Source organism: Carettochelys insculpta, chromosome 2 (assembly GCF_033958435.1).
Source record: "Carettochelys insculpta isolate YL-2023 chromosome 2, ASM3395843v1, whole genome shotgun sequence".
Taxonomy (NCBI): domain Eukaryota; kingdom Metazoa; phylum Chordata; order Testudines; family Carettochelyidae; genus Carettochelys; species Carettochelys insculpta.
The window spans coordinates 144706922-144727449 of NC_134138.1; the positions used below are offsets into that span (position 1 = coordinate 144706922).

The window sequence follows — 20528 nt, forward strand, 5'->3', positions numbered from 1 at the left end:
AAAACAAAAACCTGGTATTGGCTTTTAAAGACTTAAAAATTACCCATATTATATTCCTGTGTAAGCTTCTTCAGCTTTGCAGTGATATATGCAACAAAGAATAATCCTTTTTATTGATGCTTCTTATTCCTCCATAGATATTTTATTGACCATAATAGAGAAGAAGATATGTATTTCATCATTGATGCAACCACTGGAACTATTAAGACAGCCAAGATCTTTGACAGAGAAGAAACACCATGGTACAACATCACAGTTGCTGCTTCTGAGATAGGTAAGTAATACATTTACTTGTTGTGTAACGAAAGAACTTCCATAATTTATGAATGCCAGACTAATATATTGAAGGGAATTCTCCTAATTATGTAAGGATTCTCTTCAAAGGCAGGCCTTTTTCCACCAATTTGGAGGTAAAAGATAATTTAAGGAACAGTTACTTCTCTAATTCCAGAAAAAATTACAAATACATGTATTTATTGATCTATACAGTTTTACAGCCTTTGTCACATCGGTGCCAAACCCATTATGGCTACATCTACACTAGCACACTACGTCGAAGTAACCTCTTTCAAAATAATGGCATCAAAATAGGCTACTTCGACACGTATCATCCACATGTCCTCCAGGGCTGGTGCCATCGACGTTCAACATCAAAGTAGCAATGGGGAACATTGAAAGGAGCCACCCCAGAAGGAAATGTGGAGCGTCCACACACACAAGCGCTCCCTGTCAAAATAAGGGGCCAGCAAAGCCCCAAGCCGCTCCCTTAAAGGGCCCCTCCCAGACACACTCGCCCTGCACAGCACAAGATCCACAGAGCCGACAGCCGGTTGCAGACCCCATGAATGCAGCATGGACCTCCTGCAGCAGCTAAGGGCTGCTGCACGCGGCGACCATAGAGCCCCTCAGGGGCTGGACAGAGTGTCTCTCAACCCCTCAGCTGATGGCCACCATGGAGGACCCCTCTATTTTGAAGTAGCGGGACATGGATTGTCTACACATGCCCTACTTCGATGTAGAACGTCGAAGTAGGGCACTATTCCCATCTTCAGATAGGAATAGCAATTTCAACGTCTCGCCACCTAACGTCGATTTCAACATCGAAATAGCTCACGGCACGTGTAGACGCGACACGTACTATTCCGACATTGTGCCACCTACTTCGAAGTAACCGGCTTGTGTAGACGCACCCTATATGTAATGTTCTCCCATCAGGGCCTTTTGTGTGAATTGATAATTTTTCATATTTTTTGACAAATGAACAGTATTTTTTAAGACTATAACCCATGTTGAGAAACTCAACCATTCCTTTTTAAAGCTGGAGTTCACCTAATGATAGTGAATTGGGTCAGTACTAACATAAATATAGCTAGCATCTAGCAGTTTAAGCTGATTATCAAGCTGTACATTTTAAGTCTCGGTGTTTTTAAACACTGGGGCTGGGTCTACACTATTTTTGGGCTTGTCTACAGTTGCCCCCAACTTCTAAGGGGGTATGGTAATCAAAGTGATTATGCAGCACTTCATTAAGGCTAATTCTCCCCTGGAGCAACTTCAAAGTGTCAAACTTTGAAGTGCCGGCATATATGTCGCCACAGGCACTTCCTAGTGCCCACACTACTTCGAAGTGCCTTTACTCCTCAAAATTGAAATTCAAATTTATATCCATATATATGAGAAGTTTTGATTTTTATAAATTAAAGCAATACACTCTCATACAAGCCATCTATTAGCATAAAGTTGCAAATAATCTTGAGAATGCAGTGGAAAATGTTGTTACTGCTGCTAGGTTGATACACCTGCTCAAAGGTTTGTTCTTGGAACTCCAGTCTTATTGGGACTGGCAGAAAATGCAGTCTGCTTATTCTGTAAACCTTAATATCAATCACAAAGAATGACCATGGGCACAATTCAGTGTCAGAGGCACTCAGCGAGGTTTATTGCCCTCGATGCACCGACTTGGCACTCTGGCTCCATGGTTACAAGTTACACTAACACAAGTGCTCAGAGCCAAGGAGGGACTCAGTCAGCAGTGGGACTTTCTGCTGTCCTCTGGGCCACATGGAGGTTTATGGTGAGGTATCCCAACATTTATAGACTGAGACAAACAACTTATGTACCATCTTAAATGTATCATAATATCTGTTTGTTGCCTCCCCTTACATCTTGCTCCAGACCTCTGAGGCAACAATCCTTATTCATTATTTCTGTCAAAACCCTTTATCTTTAGTAAGGTTAGGGTGTATATGACACGTATTTTGAAACATGTTCACATACACAAAAGTATCGGTTGTTTCCTAGGAGTTACTGTGTTTTGGCCAGGTAGCATTTTGTTGTGTAAATAGCTGTAAGCAGTTCTTTAGCATAGCCATTGTTTTCAGTTAGTTAGTGTTAGGCAGCCAGTGGGTGGGAAAGGTCTTTCCTTTTCCTCCCATCTCCCCTTTGGGAGCTTAGGGCGTGAAAAATGTCCCAGGGCTTTAAGCCGCTAAGTTTCTGCTTAAACTCCATGCCAACAACTGACTCTCACAATTCTTGTCTCTGTTGTTTGGGTGAAGCTCATCTACCAGGTAGGTTCTGTATCTGGAGAGGTTTTAAACCCCGGACTCATAAGGAGCATCGCTTTGGCTGCAGCAGCTCGTCTTAGAGTTGGCAGAGCTCTACACATCCTTCTTCAGTGCACAGCACACTGCTCTTTACTCCAGGTTGGCACTGAAAAACGGCGCCTCTTAGCATTGCTGTTCCCCATATGGCCTTCTGGCTCGATCTTGCCTGCTTCCTTGCAAGAGGTCTTGGTCATATCCAATCCTCCATCCCAGGGGTGAACTAATCTGCACAAGAACTTCAGTGCTCTCCAGTAGCCTCTTCCCAGCAGCAGCTCTTGATACCCTGAGTGTACCATGAGGCACAGGGCACTATGCCTCCTGTTTGGCCTCACTCTCAACCTGTTTCTTTGGCTCCTGAAGCTACCATCAGTCACTCCACTCCAAACCCTCACCTTTCCACTCCTCCAGAGGAAGCCCCCCCACACTCTGCCTGTTCAGCAGGTAGCTTCAGCACCAGTAGTGCCCCTGTTGGCCTCCTGCAGCTCATTTCCAGATGAGACAGTGGCAGGTTCCTCCATCTTGGGGCCTCTGCCCATGGATTTGAGCATTCCAGGACCTCCTTTGGCAAGGTCCATCTCCCTGTAGAGGAAGTCACTGAGTCAAATGACACTACATGTGATGACCTCACCTCGGAGGCACCACCACATGTGGCCACATGTTTAATTAAACCATCCTGTCCTTCACCAACCACCGTTTGGCAAACACTCTCCTCCATCCCTACCATAGTCCATGGGGTGGAGCATAAATGCTTTGCAGTGGTTAGAGATTTCTCATACCTTTATACCCATCCCACATCTTGATCATTGAGCCTGGAAGCTGTAAATGAAAAGGAGCATCAGGGACAACAAGCTCTGGCCCTGAAGTACAAGGATGCTAGATGCTTGGATCTACTCAGAAGAAAGGCGTCTCTCTTGGTGGTCACTTGATAGCAAGTAGGACATGTTTATGTCACCCTCCTATTTGTGAGTCTGTTGATGGCTAGTCAGCCTGATTCTCGAGCTGCAGATCATATCATACAAGAGGCAGGTGTTGGTAGCTGTTGGAGGTCTGTGGGGCATATTTGGTGCTCTTCTTCTTCTCTACCTCTTCTCATCTACACTATGATGGGACCTTTCAGATTGTGCTAACCCCACATGTATTACCACTCTCCATTGGGGCTGGTCCTGGGCAACATTCTCCCAAATGTCGACACTGATGCTTCACTTTTGCCTTCAGCAGGTCCTTACATTGCTTCCTGTGGACCCCAGTGCTCCTCCGTCCTTCCTTCAACTCCAGAAACAGAATCTGTTTTGGAAGGCCCTAATCAGACAGCCAAACCATGTGACCAGTCCAACAAAGTTGGAGGTGAATGATAATGGCTTCAGTGCTGGTCATGTTCGATTGTTCCTGGACACTAGTGTTTGTGCACCCATCCTTCCAAGAGATATTTAGGATTCTCCTGAGGCAGCAGTGAGGATATTGTCTAAGTGCCTTCAGATGACACTTGTATGTTGTCCAGGTTTCACATGTATACAGTAGCATTGGAGTAACCAAAGTGTGGTATAAAAGGAGCTTTGTTTATTCATAGATGTCCCAGTTTTTGAAGACCCTTTGTCTCAGGCAGGCAAAAGCAGAGCTTGCACAGCTCAGACAATGCTGGATTTCTATGTTAATGTGAGTTTCAGCAGAAAGATGACTTCCAGGGTATGGGAAAAGCTCCACATTTTCCAGCAGTTCTCCATTGACTTCAACAGAAGGTCCATGAGATTGTCCCAACGGCGAAGGTTAGAGCAGCACCTTGGTCTTTTTGGTGTTCAGTGTGAAGCTGAGATTCTTTCATGCTTTGGAGAAGGTGCTTAAGATGGTCTGAAGGGCTCCAGGAGAAAGAGTAACAACCATCTTGTCCTCCATGTATTGGAGTTCCATGATTGAGGTCATTGAGGTCTTGCTTTTGGTCTTCGGTCTCCTGAGATTGAAAATCTTCTAGTTAATTCTATAGACAATCTGGAAGCTTCCCATCAATAAGGTGAGGGTCGTGGTGACAGAGATGCAGAACAGTGATGGGGCAAGGATGCAACCTTGTTTGACTCCCATTTTGACCTCAAAGGGGTCACTTTGGTATCCATTGTTGCTCAATATGTTGTTGTGATGCTAATGATTTTGGGGGACCAGATGATCTTTAAGAAGATAGTGCAACAGCAGGTACTGCAACTGAGACAAATGATTTGGTCAAGCTGATGAAACTCATGAGTTTTTTCACATTTTTCTTGAAGTTGCTGGGCAGTGAAGATCATGTCTACGGTTCCTCTTTATGGTCAGAAGCCACACTGGGATTCTGGGAGAATTTCTCCTGAGAATGGAAGGAGTAGGTTTGCCAGAATTCAAGCTAAGATTTTCCCTGCCGTTGCCAGGAGGCAGATACCACAATAGTTTTAATTGTCTAACTTGTCGCCCTTCTTGAAGAGACTGTTGATCAGTGTGTCACTGATCTCTCACACCATCTGCTCCCTATCCCAGATTTTGAAAATCAGGAGGGGGAGTTGTTTGTGAAGCTCTGACCCACCTTCACTGAAAACTTCAATGTGGATTTCATCTAGTCCAGCTGCCTTGTTGCACTTCATCTTCTTGATGGCAACTTGGACCTCACTCAGGGTAGAAAGTGTTACAAAATCATCCTTCCGCAACTGCTGTGGGAATTGGTCAAGGAATTCTAGGACCACGGTGGAAGGGCAGTTCAAGAGCTCATTATAGTGCTTCCACGAGCGAGAAGCAATTGCTTCATTGTCTTTCAAGAGCTCGGTACCATCTGCCTTTAATCTTAGGGGATTGATTCCATGGGTTTGGTGGCATTGAAGAAGCCTCTTGTATCACAGATATCTGAAAGATGCTGTAGTTCTCATCTATTCTCAGTCCACCATTAGTTTTTCAGAGTCTTTGTTTTATTTTGGACTTCTGCCTTGACCTTGGCATGCACTTCTCTTTTCCTTGTGGGTTGATGTAACTTTGCCAGCCCCTAATGGCTTTTCTTTTCACCTCAATCAGGCATTCAATTTCCACATCATTCTCATCAAACCAATCCTGATGCTTCCCATACTGGTAACAGGTAGTTTCTGCACAAGCTCCAATGATGGCTTTTTTCAGTTAACACCAATGTTCTTTCACATTTTCAGGGTGCACTGTCAGGAGCTTCCTTTAGAGCGCTATCTGGAAGTCACTTCATCTGATGGGGTCCTTCAAGCCTTGTACATTGATATGTTTCCTCAGATTTCTCCATTTGGTGACAATCCTAATTGCCATCATGGATCAAGTAGGCAGTGATTAGTCCAGCAATCATCAGCGCTATTCACTGCACATGTGAGAAGGACATCACACCAATCCTGAGTGCGGATGATGACATAGTCTATGAGGTGCCAGTGCTTTGATCAAGGGTATTGCCATGAGGTTTTAAATGTGTTTTTCTAGTGGAAGAAAAGCTCATGTTCTGCACATTTCCCATTGGAGTTGCTGTTGCGAACTCCTTCATTCCCAATGGTAGTCTGCCAGAGGTCCATATGTCTTCTGACCCTGGCATTGAAATCCCCCAAGAAAATTATCTTTTCTTTGGGATTGTCTTTCAAGACTGTGTCCAAGTGGATGTAGAACTTCTTCACATCATCTTCAGCATCCAGAATTGGTGGACAAGCACTCAAGAGAGTTGCTTGTTGGTTTTTGGCAAGCTTGAAGTGGAGAGTCATAAGAAGCTCATTGATGTTGGCAGGGACTTCAGATAGGATCTTTGTCAGTTTGTTTTTGATGGCAAATCCTATTCCATGAATTTGTTTCTCTTCATTTGGGGTTTCTTTCCAGAAAAGGGTTTATCCTCCATCTTCATCTCTTAGCTATCCTTCTTCTGGTCTTCATGTTTCTGCCAGAGCAGCTATATTGATGTTGAATCATCACAGCTCGTGGGCGATAATCACATGGGTCTTTTGAGTTGGCCACAGTCTGGGTTGTCCATTAGAGTTTGAGTACTCCATGTTCCAAAGCTTACCATTCAATTTTGATGCATGGAAATGAACCCACTGGACGCAATTATCCAGTTAGGAAGGTTGAGGCAGATTATATTTAGGACACCTTTTCTAGCCCCCACCCCATACAGGATGAGCAGAGCAGATCCTAAAAGGTTGATCAGTCATGGAATTATCAGCCAAATTGTCTACCATCACAGTCCTTGAAACAGAACAAGAGATATATACAGTCACCAACAATATGTTAGTCCATGACTAAAAGCTTCCAGATTTCACAGTCCTAGGCCCGTTGCCAATCACCAGTTGCCGTAGGGTTTAAGGTTAGCAGAGTAGTACATAGGAAGATACCCATGGGTTACTTCTTTCAACATCGGGGTGGACTGTGGCACTTGAGTCATCACACAATTCTTGATGGATAGAAGGCCCAGCTACAATGGAATGGGATCCATGATGATTGGGAGGCTCATTTCCACTGCAGCCTTCTTCCACCTTCTCAACCATCGTATCACCACTCTTGGTATTCTCTATCTCTTCTACTGTTGAGGACTTTTAGGATTGTTCCTAGTCTGGACCCTGCCAGGAGTACAAGACTCCCTATAACATAACTCTCAGATTCATTGGAACACTCAAGCCCACTCAACATGACAAGGTGATCATCCATAGAGGCAGAGAGAAAGGTGTACTCTATGAGGGGCTTAGTGCTCAGGGTGCAGGACATCCTGAGTCGTTATAATTTCAACTTCTGGACTTCTGGCCTCAAATTTAAGGACTTGGTGCCCAAGGATTTGCTGAAAGTGGTTTTGCTGGAGAAGCTCTCTGCCCTCCTACTAGAAGGTAAAATGGCCAAGCAATGGCTGCAGCCTTCTGGCCTCTCACCAGAAGTTCGGTAGACTATCCAAGACATCCCTTTAACTGAGTGGGTTTGTTTGCAGAACAAACCAACTTCTGCCTCCTTAGTCTCAAGTATCAGAGGGTAGCTGAGTTAGTCTGTATCTTCAAAACCAGCAAAAAGTCCTATGGCACCTTATAGACTAACAGATATTTTGGATCGTAAACTTTTGTGGTGAAAGACCTGCTTCATCAGTTTCAAGGATTCTAGGAGTACTATGAAGTCCTAGGGCATGCACACCCTGGCAACACAGCAGGAGCCTGTCAAGCTGCAGTCTCAGTCCAAGCCATTTCAATCCCATGGGCGCTTGGACTTTTATAAACATAAGCCCCACCACAAGCATCCACTATCACCCAACTCCAATGCTCCCTATCAGAGTTCCTGAATACCATGGTCCAGACATGCCGCCACCTGTTGGGCCACATGGCAGCAGGCACACATAGTCCTGTTTACCAGGCTGCAACTTTGCCCTCTTCAGGCATAGTTGGAGTCGGTGTATTGTCCTGGTTGAGATGGAATGGACATGGTGGTCACAGTGTCGTGACATGTCTCCAGTGCCCTCCGTGGTGGATTCCTTTTCATATCCTGCCCTCATGTCCCTTGTCATGAACACGTCCACTTTGGGCTGGGGGGCCACCTATGTCATCTCCCTACTCAGGCTATGTGGTCTGCATAGGAGTTATCTCTCCAAGTCAACATGTGAGAGCTTCGGGCTGTTTGCCTTGTTCAGCTGGACTTCCTACCACATCTCTGAGGCTATGTAGCAACACAGCCATGTACTACATCAACTGTCGGGGAGCCCACTTCTCCCCACTTTGTGCGGAGGCTTCAGGTCTGTGGGATCTTTGCATAGCCATCCTATCCTCCTGGAGGCATCCTGTCTCCTGGGGGTCCAGTCCACCTCAGTCATTGGTTTATCTCTCATGAGTGGTCAGTCATCCTGGACATCCTCCACTTTGTCTTCCAAAAGTGGGTTTTCCCTGGCTGGACCTCATCGCATCCTGGAACAACCACAAGTGTCCCGAGTTCTGCTCATTTCTCAAGGGCATGAACTGCCTCTACCCTCCAGTACACCCACCAAGTCTTGCCTAGGACCTTAACCCAATACTCCAGGTGCTCATGCCCTGCCCCCTTGAACCTTTGCCCACATGTTCCTCTCTCTACCTCTCCTAGAAAATGGTCTTCCAGGTGGCCATCACCTCTGCCAGAATGGTGTCTGAGCTCTGGGCCCTCATGACAGAATCTTCTGCATACATGTTCCATAAGGACGAGGTGCAACTCCACCCTGGCCCAGCTTTCCTACTGAAAGTGGTCTCTGGCTTCCATACTAGCAAGGACATTTTCTTTCTGGTTTTCTGTCCTAAAAATCACATCTTCCTATGGGAGCAGCAGCTCCCTTGATGTGAGTTCTTTCAATATGAGGCAGGTGCTTGCCTTTTACATTACATAAGACCTCACAGCTCTTTGTGGCCATTGCTGATCAAATGAAGGGGCTTCCAGTGTCATCACAGAGCATCTTCCTGGATTATGTCCTGTATGTGTCCTATGACTTCGCTAAGTTTATCTTCACATGTGTTATGGTGCACTCCGTGTGAGCACAGGAATCCTGAACTGCCTTACTGGTTCAAGTGCCTCTCTGGGAAATCTGTCAAGCTGCAACTTGGTCCTCTGTATTTGGTTTTCTGTTTCACTATGCTATAGTGCAGCAGTCTAAATGAGATGCAGCCTTTATGGCTGCTGTCTTTGAGTCAGCCATTTGTTGACTCCAAACCCTCCTCCTGGATTTGGCTTGGGAATCGCCTAACTCAAACCAATAGGAACAAGCATTCACAGAAGAAAGGGTTACTCACGATTGGAACTCTTGTTCTTCAAGATGTGATGTTCTTAGCTATTTGAAACCCACTCTCCTTCCCCACTGTCAGAGTCGCTGACAATAAGGAACTGGAGACGGGGGGGGGTCTGGTCAGCCGGGTCATATATAGGGCTCCACACCAGCGCCACTCCATGGAGCGCCACAGCCAATGCAACAAGTAGCAGCTAGGGAAAATCTTTACCACAGTCATGCACATAGCACGTACACACCTAACTTGAATAGATAAGAGCATCACATCTTGAAGAACAGTTGAAATGGCGAGTAACCATTTTAACTTTTGGAAAGGATCAAAACCCTCATGCATAAAACATAAAACTATTGAAGACTTGAAAGTTCATTTCTTTGGCAGTAAGCTATGCTATAACTGTGTAATACAGAATTTCCCACTCCTCCATTTCAAGGAGGTAGTACCGGCCACTGTCTGATATAGATGCTATACTGTCTTCGTATGGTGGTTTATTACCTTATTCCTATGTAGCTATCAAGTGACCTCATATAATTTATATCCATAATGGTTGAGATCGGAGAAAGAATTTGCAGTCATTAGGATAAACATAAAAAACTGTCCAAAACCTGAATTCCAGTGCACACACAGACTTATTCATGATAATTCCTAGCTCTTTTTTTTTTCCAAAGAGGATTGTAACCTGCAGAGCAGATGATGCAGAGAATTGGAACAAAGAAAATAACTTGACAGTAGCAGGGCTACCTGCTGGTAGTAATGTCAAATCCTCACAGACGTCCTTAGACTCTGGATGTCTGAAATTCTGGGAAAAAAAGAAAGTAAAAAATGACCAAGTGAAACAATTCTGCATACTGGGGCTAGGATTACACTGAACCATAGTGGTGACAGCTTGATGCAAATGAGTGGTCTCGAAAGTGCAAATGGACTCATTTGCATATTTGCATGAGATTGGCCTACTGGCAGAGGCTGCTGCCCACAGAAAACAACCAGTGTAGACAAAAATCAGGAATAAGGGGCTGCCAACAAAGGGTTTTTTTGCTGGCAGAACCACATCTATACTGCTTGTTTTCTGCAGGCAGCAGTGTCTGTCAGCAGGGCAATCTTACATGAATATGTAAATTAGCTGCACAAATATACAAATTAACCATGTGAGTATGTAAATGAGCATTGATTTGCATTTTCAGGACTGCTCATTTGCCTGAAGCTGCCAGCATTATGACTCAGTGTAGGCCTAGCCTGTGGGAGCTTTGATCACACAGTGAGATAGGAAATAAGAGTGTTTGAGACATTATTCTGCAGCAACATAATCTGAAAGATCCTTGAGGCTTTAAGACAAAATGAAATACTGGAAAGCAAAGATATTTGGTTTTATTATTTGTTTTTTCTTCCTCCCGACCATCATTGTTCTATTTCCCATGCCAACTTCTAAAGAAAAGACAAGCAAAGCAGAAGCTCAGTGAGATATTAATAAAATGTGCAGTGCTTTATGCTCTAGTGTTGAAATGATTCCTGGGAAATACAGTCACCTCAAAAATCCATCAAAGCAGCACATTTTCTGAAACACTTGGAGACAGAATAGTACATTTCAATGAAAAGAAAGAGGATGCGAATCACCAAAGCATGCAAATCAGCAGGCAGCAATTGTTAACTTTTCTAACAAGATCAACATGGACAGTTTAACTGCACATTTTTTTCCAAAGTGGAAATAGAAATTAAAAAAAAAGTAAGAAAATAACAATGAGAACTAAAAAAGACAGATTTTAAAATCTGAGCATCATCTCGTTGTCCCATGTCTGGACTCGGGTCCATGTCTGTCTCCATCTGTGCCCCCAGTGAGATCCCTGGCTGCTCTGGCTCCTGTTCCAGTGGTGGCAAGGGGCACTTCCTCTGCCATGTCAACAGCTGGTGTGCTGTGAACACTTTCCTTGCCCCCACCAGGAGCTAGCGCAGTTCTGCATACTAGGGTAGGTGGCCATCCCTGCCCCCAACCTTTGCCATGCATTCCATGCCTGCACCTGCTCCAAGGTGTAGTCAGGGTGTCCTCTCTCAGCCAGGGCTGTGGCAAGATGAGCATAGCCCAGGGCATTGCACCTCTTAGTGCTGGCGTCCAGTGGGATGGCCTCTTTGGCCCACAAGCTCACCTGGTCCATGATGTGGCTCGGTGTTTGCTGCCCTAGGGTGGTTCCTGGGACCCCTTCAGCTGTTCTCCCAAGGTGCCTTGGAGTGCCTTGGAGTGCAGCCTTTCGGCTGCAGGTCAGGATGTGTGGTTCTTAGGTGTGCTGGACAGCTGGTCAGCACGCTACTGCTCACGCATTCTCAGCTTTCCTGCATAGAGCTGTGATTGCTGTGGACAGGGTGTCCCCCTGGTCAGCACCATGGAGGACCATTCTGTCAACAAAAGGCCTATGCCAGAGCCTCCACACTTGATTTTTGCCAACAAAATCTGCCAAAAGAGGCATTCTGCCTTGTGGGGGAGAGGTAGAAGGCTGTCGATGAAAATGGCGAGTTCTGTCAATATACTGTCGATAGAATGCATTTTCAGTGTGGATGATCCATGGGTTTTGTTGACAAAACACTAATTTTCTTGACAAAACTCTCTACTGTAGATGTAGCCCTAGAGTTCTTGGGTGGCAGTGGTGGAGGGTCAATAAGCTTGTGGACAAGATGGATCTGGTGTGCTTAGATTTCCAGAAAGACTTTGACAAAGTCCCTCTCCAAAGGCTCCTAAGTAATGTATGCTGTTATGTGATGAGAGAAGGTCCTCTCATAGATTCATAAAAGACAGGAAACAAATGGTCAACTTTCAGAAGGGAGAGAGGGAACTAGTGTTATCCTCAAAAGGTCCATACAGGGTCCAGTCCTATTCAACCTGTTTATAAAAGATCTTAAGAAGTGGCAACAGTTCCAGGTGATAGTAAACTGCTCAAGATAGTTAAGACCAAAGCAGACTGTGAAGAGCTTCAAAAGGATTTCACAAAACTAGGTGATTGGGCACAAAATGGCAAATGCTTTTTAATCTTGATAAATGCAGACTAATGCACATTAAAAATAGAAATTGATGGGAACTAATTCAGTTATTACCAATCAGGAGAGAAATCTTGGGAGATCTCAATGTAGATCTATGAAAACATCCACTCTGTGTAACAGCAGACTAAAAAGCAAACCATGCTAGGAATCATGTAAAAAATGATAGAGAATAAGACAGAGAATATCTTATTGCTTCTATATAAATCCCTAGTGTGCTCACATCTTGAATACTGAATAAGGATGTGGTCACCTCATCTCACACAGGATAGCTTGGCATTAGAAAAGGGCAATAAAAATGATTAACGATTTGGGACAGGTGCCATATGAATAGGGATTTAAAAGACTTCATCTTAAAAATGAAGGAGGCTTCATCTTAAAAACGAAGGAGACTCCTTATTCACTTTCAGCAGATAGGTCATGATTATATAGACCTCTATCAGAGGTCTATATAATCATGACCTATCTGCTGAAAGTGAAAAAGGAAAAGTTATTTACTTGTTTCCATCACATAAAAACTAGTAATCGCCAAATGAAATTAATAGATATCAGGTTTAAAATAAACTAAAGGAAGTATTTCTTCACGCCATGCACAATCAACCTGTGGAACTCCTTGCCTGAAGATTTTATGAAGACCAGGACTTTAATGGGGTTTGGAAAAGAACTAGATATATTCATAGAAAGTAGGTTCATCAATATTTATTAGCTACTTGATAATTTCCTCTTCTGTTCACTCCCTCTGGGGTATCCAGCATTGGCCATTGTCAGATAATGTTTGATCTGACCCGTATGACGATTTTTATATTATGTTATTGTGTCTAGCTCCACAGGCTTCAAATGCAACACTACCTGCAGGTTTTTAATACTCTTCTCAGACAGACACTCTGTCCATTATCTCAGTGAGGGACATATACCACAGAAGTGCTCCCATTGTCACAGTTTGAAAGTCCACACAAGAAAGAAAACAGTTCTTCAGCTGATGTTTCTCCTCATGGAGAAATCTCATCACCTGGTATCTCAGCCAGAGGTATGCACCCCTCCTGGCCAGAAATCACTAACTACCACCTCAGACAAAATCCCCTCTCACATATGAAGAGATCCTGACCAGCCTGCCAACAAGTCAGTAAAGAAACAGGGCTACATGTCCCCAACTCTGAAGTCAACCAGTAAGTAAAAGGGTTTTAATAAAGATGAAGTAAAGGGGTTTTAATGAAAGTCAAAGGTTCCCCGTACCAACTGACTGGTCATAGAAACAACTGATAAAGTAGGTCCTTCCAGTACCACCAGTATCAAGAAACCAAGAGCTCTTAGATAATTAAGCACCACCACTGGAACCAAGAGGAGGATGAAACACCATGCCACATCACTGGCAATTGTAAACAAACAAGCAGTATTAAGCATTTCTGCTCTAATGCTGGTATTATGCTCTGTGGCTACATGGCAGTGTTGGTGAGCACTTTCCAGAACAAAGTACCAAGCTGTACTAGCCTACTGGTATGAAGTCTGGGTACATCACAGTAGTTCCTGTTCCACAAAGACTTACCTATTTCATGTGTACTGCAGCCGTCTCTCCTCAGCACTAATTCTACCACTCACCAAGTACAAGACCTACTCACCAAGTACAATCATAATAACCATTCAAGTCTCTTGGAATTTAGAGCAGAAGACAGACAGACTCAGTTCAATGCTCTCGTCACAGAAGGTCACTTCAAACTGATGCTACAACACTTGATTCTGCTAATTCCACAGTGACATCTATAACAACAGTGGATGATATGAGGAGAACCTCTTGTCTTCATATATCTGGTTTTTCAAAGGCAATACAGTCCATCATAGAAGACTTCCTGTCTGAAGGCTCCAAATTCTTTGTGAACAAAATGGATAAGCTATTTCTTACCTTGAAGTATTCAAAGACTGTGTTGCAGTCTCCGTATACACCTAGGAACAAGAGAAGGCTGACCAATTATCAAACTCCTCAATGCTTCCAACCCCTCCATATACTCTACACAATAAGTATTGTGACTAACAAAGGCAGAAACAGAGAACTTTGAGGATAAGGCAGTCTGCTTCCTCACTGACTGCCTCTCAGGCATTAATCTCCAGGGAAGACATTTGAAGCCTTGGTCAAGGGCTCAGTAATCCCATCACTCTCAATGCTGGCACAATCTAGGCCTGGCAAAATGTTTGAAGATTACCTACTTTCAGACTAACCCATCTGGCAGTCCATCACCATGGATAGATGGGTATTAGAAATCATCAAAACCAGTAACACCCATCCTCCTTGCCTGCAAATCCCCCTACCTTTCATCCTTAACCATCCCTCTTCAGGGGAGTGGGACCCTTCTCATGTATATCTGCTGTGGGAAGAGGTAACCTGTATCATATCTCTGGGACCAGTAGACTCCATAGCAACCATGTACAGAAGGAAGAGCATCTGTTCCAGCTACTTTTTAAAGCAGAAAAAGGAGGTTGGAGACCTATTCTCCATCTACAGTGACTCAACCAGTTTGTAAAAAAAATAAATAAATAAAGATTCAAAATGGTCCTGCTAATCACTATAATCTCAGCATTCAAGAGGGGGAACTAGATATCCGCACTTATTTTCCAGGACATACATTTTTGTATATCTATCCATCTCTCACATTAGAAATGCACGTGTCTAACAATAACACAGGACCCCTTTCAGTACAAAGTTCTGCCCCTTGGTCTCTCCCTTGGGATGTGGGTGTTTTCCAGAGTACTAGCCACAGTAGCTGCCTATGCAGAAAGGGAATAATTATCTTCCAGTACTTAGACAACTGCCTGCTGAAAGCATCCACCTGCAGACAGCTATATTTGAGTTCACATCTGTAGGACTTCAAATAAACTTACAAAACTCCACTCTAACAACTGTTCAACTCCTTGAATTCATTGGAGCAAACCTCAGCTTCCTCAAAGCAACTGCATCACTTCCAACAAAACACTTTCTGATTCTGTCTTGAGCTCAACAGCATGGAACAGCCCACAAGTGTCTGCCAGAATTTGCCGGCAACTCCTAGGCGGCATGACCACCACAACCTTCCTTTTTCAAAATGAAAAGTTACACAGGCCGTGCCTCCAAGCCTGGTTATGGGCAAATTATGTACCCTACTGGCACAACATAAACAAACTCCTGCCAATGCCCAATACAGTAAAAGATTCCTTGCTCTTTTCAACCAATTCAGACATCTGCACAGTCATGCAGCTTTTATAGAATCCACTGGTGTTCAACATCTTCATAGACACATCACTCCTAGGATGGGATGCACACCTACCGTCACATTCCATATAGTCCCACTGGTCTCCAGTGGAGTCCCAGCTTCCTATTAACCTCCTAGAGCTGTGAGCAGTTTGAAATACCTGTTCTCACAGGAGTTCTATTTGCTGCTTCATCAGGTTCAACATCTCCTCCTGTGTCTGGACTTCATGATTTCATGACATTGATAAGGAACAGATGCTGACTGAATGTGAGCAAAAGGCTGGTCAGTGATGTAGAGGTGCTCGATTACTTACTGCTGGCTTGGCACGGAAAGGTGTCCTATCATGGTGGCTGGAATAAGGCAGGCTTCCCCAAAAACCTTGCGAGAATTGTTAAAGAGAAAACTTTATGGAGATGTGTAGCTAGAATTGCCACTCAGTCCCCAGACATGTTAACAAGTTGTTCCTTGGCGCCTGGCTGTGCAGGTACAGCATCACCAGAGATCACCCAGTTGCCTTAACCCGACCCGGGGTGTATGGGAACTCACCAGAGGTGCCCTCTCCGCCATTAGAGTCTGGCTGTGAGGTAAGGCTAAACTAACAATGTCAAAACACAAGAAAAGCTGAAATAAAAAAAATGGGTGCCCAGTCTCAGCCTGCTTCTGAAAAGGCTCATTTCATATGAGTCCTAACACTGAGGAAGAAAGTTTTGGGTAGGAGTTGATGTTCTCATGGGAGGCAGGTATTGTAGACAAGGGAAGGCATTGCCTTTCTAAAACTGCCTTCACTCTCCAGCCATTCAAGAAGGCTGGGGCCATGGCACAATAGCCTGGCTTCCCAGCTACCAGGGAACCCTGGGGCTGTGGTGCAGCAGTCAGGCTCCCCAGCCTCCAGGGAAGAGTGGATCTCAGGCATGGCAGCCCAGGTCTCCAGCCATGTGGGAGTCTGGGACCATAGCATGGCAGCCTGGCTACCTGGACACTGAGGAAGAGTGGAGATTAAAAACTGCATCCCTGTCAGTCCAGGGGACCAGAAAGGATTAGGCTGGGTTTGGATGGGGCTTGCCTGTATGGCGAATGGGTCGTCAGGTCAGAAGGGGCAGGACTGGGGCTTGCCTTCCCTGCTGAGCCTTCACCCACCACCCATGGATGTTCTTATTTTCTTCCAATCAGGTCTTCCATAGCTATGAGTGACCTTATTATTATAATTACTCCTGTTTCTTATGTTTAACTCACTAAGAACTGTTGCATGGAGAGATAACGTAGATATAGTTTGAAACATATTTTGTATGTCTGTATTTGTGTATTCATGAGAGTGAAGACTCAACATAATCTGAATATCAGAGCCTTTGTCCTGAACAGCCCCAATTCTGATACATTGTTTCCAGCTATGCTAGAGTCATAGCTAGAATTGTGTGTCTGGGATCAACTTGGTTCCCTAATGTAGAACAGGGCTAATGCAGACCTCATCATGGGAGGGGCAGCAGAAACTTCAAAATAGCCCCTTATTTCGAACCTCAGTGCCATTTGAACATAGCACAAATTGTGTAAATTATTTTGAGTTACAGCTACAGTCGAGATGTAGTCTCAGAGAATGACAGAGGCCCAGGTCACTTGGAGTTTAGAGGCCCCAGCTGAACTTCAGCCCTAACATACCCAACATATCTAACTTCTAATACATAAGGGCTGTGTCTACACGTGCCCCAAACTTCGAAATGGCCATGCAAATGGCCATTTCGAAGTTTACTAATGAAGCGCTGAAATGCATATTCAGCACTTCATTAGCATGCGGGCGGCAGCGGCGCTTCGAAATTGACGCGCCTTGCCACCGCGCGGCGCGTCCAGACGGGGCTCCTTTTCGAAAGGACGCCACCTTCTTCGAAGTCCCCTTATTCCCATGAGCTCATGGGAATAAGGGAACTTCGAAGTAGGCGGGGCCCTTTCGAAAAGGAGCCCCGTCTGGACGCGCCGCGTGGCGGCAAGGCGCGTCAATTTCAAAGCGCCGCTGCCGCCCGCATGCTAATGAAGCGCTGAATATGCATTTCAGCGCTTCATTAGTAAACTTCGAAATGGCCATTTGCATGGCCATTTCAAAGTTTGGAGCACGTGTAGACACAGCCTAAGTCATACTAAAACCAAAAGACTCGTGACAAAATCAGTCTTGTTCCTGGGCTTCTGGCCTCTTTTCAATCCACTGATCCCACTTAAGGGCCCAGATGCCTTTGCTGGGGTGAGGGGTGGTCTGGGAGGAACCCAGCCCCTACCCACTCATGCTGGGTTCTGGCCCAGGAACCCTATGTGACAACTAGTGGGAGGCGCTGACTCTCTCAGCCCTTGGTGCAGCAGCTCTTCTCCTTGGGCCACTTCCCCAGACGATGCCCCTGGTAACTTCTCCAGGCTGCAGCAGTAGCAAGTCCCCGCTCTTGATCCGCTGAAGCTCCTCAGTCTCCCTCTGTGGTTTCAGGTGTTCCTGATCCTCTCAAGCCTGCTCTCTCCCGCTAATCTGGCCTCCTCACTTCTCTTCACTCGCCCCTCACATTCTCTCCCTGCCCTTCCCACTGTGGAGGGCTTTTAAAGGCCTCTTATTACACTAGTCATTGAGTTACCCGGCCCCAGTTAGGCTGAGCCATCTCCCACCCAGCTGCCTGTGATTGTCCTGTTGGTGCTCTGCAGGCCCATCTGCTTGCTTTGGCTCCCTCTGAGGAGGCCCTGTGCCCGGGCATACGGTATAAAAATTAACACTTGAGACATTTATTTATGAACAATTAAGTCATTATACCAAAAGAATGTACAGTAGGGTCTCAACATGTAGGGTCATACAGTAGGTTCAGTGTTGAGAACCCTCACAAATGTTGAATTTCACCAACACCATTCACCTGGAGCCCCAGTGAGGTAGCAGCTGCCAACTCTCCCCACCCAGGACCCCAGTGAAGTGATGGTTGCTGGCTCTCCTGCCCAGGGTCCCAGCGAGGCAGCAGCTGCCTGTGCTCCCTGCCTGGAGCCCCAGGGAAGTGGCAGCCATGGGCACTCCCTGCCCCTGAGCCCCGGGAAGCAGGGAATGCTGACTCTCCCTGCCCTGGAGCACTGGGGAAGCAGTGGCTGCAGGTGTTTCCTGCCTGGAGCCCTGGGGAAGCGTCAGCTGCACACGAATAATTGAATGTGCAAATATTAAAGTCACAAATGTTGCAATCTTGCTCTATATTAAAATGTAACTTTAATTTTGAGTTGCCAATGCAAGCAAAACTCTTCATTTTAGGAATGCTTTTCTGGCTCCGTGGTGTGCAAACTTTCTTTACAATTGAGGAAAAATCTAATTTACATGCAACATCACTGCTAATATTAAGTATTGTGAGCCCATTCAAATGCTCTTGTCCTATTGTAGAACAATGAGAGTTCTCTACTTGTTTTAACATATAAGAACAGCCCTACTGGGTCAGACCATAGGTCCATCAAGCCTAGTATCCTGTCTTCTGACAGCGGCCAATGCCAGGTGCCTTAGAGGAAATGAACAGAACAAGTAATCACCAAGGCCGTGTCTACACTAGCCCAAAACTTCAAAATGCCCATGCAAATGGCCATTTCAAAGTTTACTAATGAAGCACTGAAATACATATTCAGCGCCTCATTAGCACGCCGGCAGTTGCAGCACTTTGAAATTGACGCGGCTCGCCGCCGCATGGCTTGTCCAGTTGGGGCTCCTTTTTGAAAGGACCCTGGCAACTTAGAAATCCCCTTATTCCTATCTGCTGTTAGGAATAAAGGGAATTTGAAGTTGCTGGGGTCCTTTCAAAAAGGAGCCCCATCTGGACGAGCTGTGCGGCGGCGAGCCTCAGCAATTTCAAAGTGCAGCAGCTGCTGGCGTGCTAATGAGGCGCTGAATATGTATTTCAGTGCTTCATTAGTAAACTTTCAAATAGCCTTTTGCATGGGCATTTCAAAGTTTTGGGCAAGTGTAGACATAGCCTAAGTGTTCAATTCCCTGTCGCCCATTTCCAGCCCCTGGCAGAGGCTAGAAACACTCTCCACACTCATCTTGGCTCATAGCCATTGATGGACCTATTCTCCATGAATTTATCTAGTTCATTTTTAAACTCTACTATAGTCTTGGCCTTCACAACATTCTCCAGCAAGGAGTTCCACACATTAACTGTGCACTGTGTGAAAAAATATTTCCTAATGTTTGCTTTAAACCTACTGCCTATTACAGTCATACCCCGAGATACACCCATTCAGGTTACGAGAATTCGACTTTACAAGGAGTTTCATTTAATACCCCTACTTCGGCGTGTGAGACATTTCTTCACATTTACGAGGACTGATTTGGATTTCGCGCGCCTCAGCGGGACGCGGCAACCCTGCAGTGGGAGAAAGGCCATGGCTCCAGGCAATGGCCACCCGCAGCTGCATCCCGCCCAGCGCATCTCTCCACAGCGCCCAGTGGCGGTTTCCTGGAGCCCCCCTCCCAGGCAGTCTTCAATTTCCATTCCCCTAGCAACCCTGTCTCTGCACCTGGGACAGACCCCCAAAAGCAGGTAAACAGACATATTATAGAGTAATTAATGAAGGGAAAATACCTTATTAGGTTGTGTTATGATAAGAACATAAGAACATAAGAACATAAGAATGGCCATACTGGGTCAGACCAAAGGTCCATCAAGCCCAGCATCCCATCTGCCGACGGTGGCCAATGCCAGGTGCCCCAGAGAGGAGAACAGAAGACAAGTGATTTATCTCCTGCCATCCATCTCCTGCCCTTGTTCTGAAGGCTAGGGCACCATACTTTATCCCTGGCTAATAGCCATTTATGGACCTGACTTGCAAAAATTTATCAAGCTCTTTTTTAAACCCTAATAGAGTCCTGGCCTTCACAGCCTCCTCAGGCAAGGAGTTCCACAGGTTGACTGTGCGCTGTGTGAAGAAAAATTTCCTTTTATTAGTTTTGAACCTACTACCCATCAATTTCATTTGGTGTC

The 20528-nt window shown here is 45.3% G+C and overlaps 1 protein-coding gene across 9 annotated transcripts in view; it reads left to right on the top strand.

Moving 5' to 3' along the window:
• The window catches only part of CDH18 (cadherin 18), a 1028199-nt gene that overhangs the window by 948697 nt on the left and 58974 nt on the right, over window positions 1–20528 (top strand). For all 9 annotated transcript variants that reach the window (XM_074987814.1, XM_074987813.1, XM_074987811.1 and 6 more), the window contains one exon: window positions 138–274. In XM_074987814.1, coding sequence (XP_074843915.1) covers window positions 138–274 — 137 coding nt within the window. The remainder of the gene's footprint in view (window positions 1–137; window positions 275–20528) is intronic.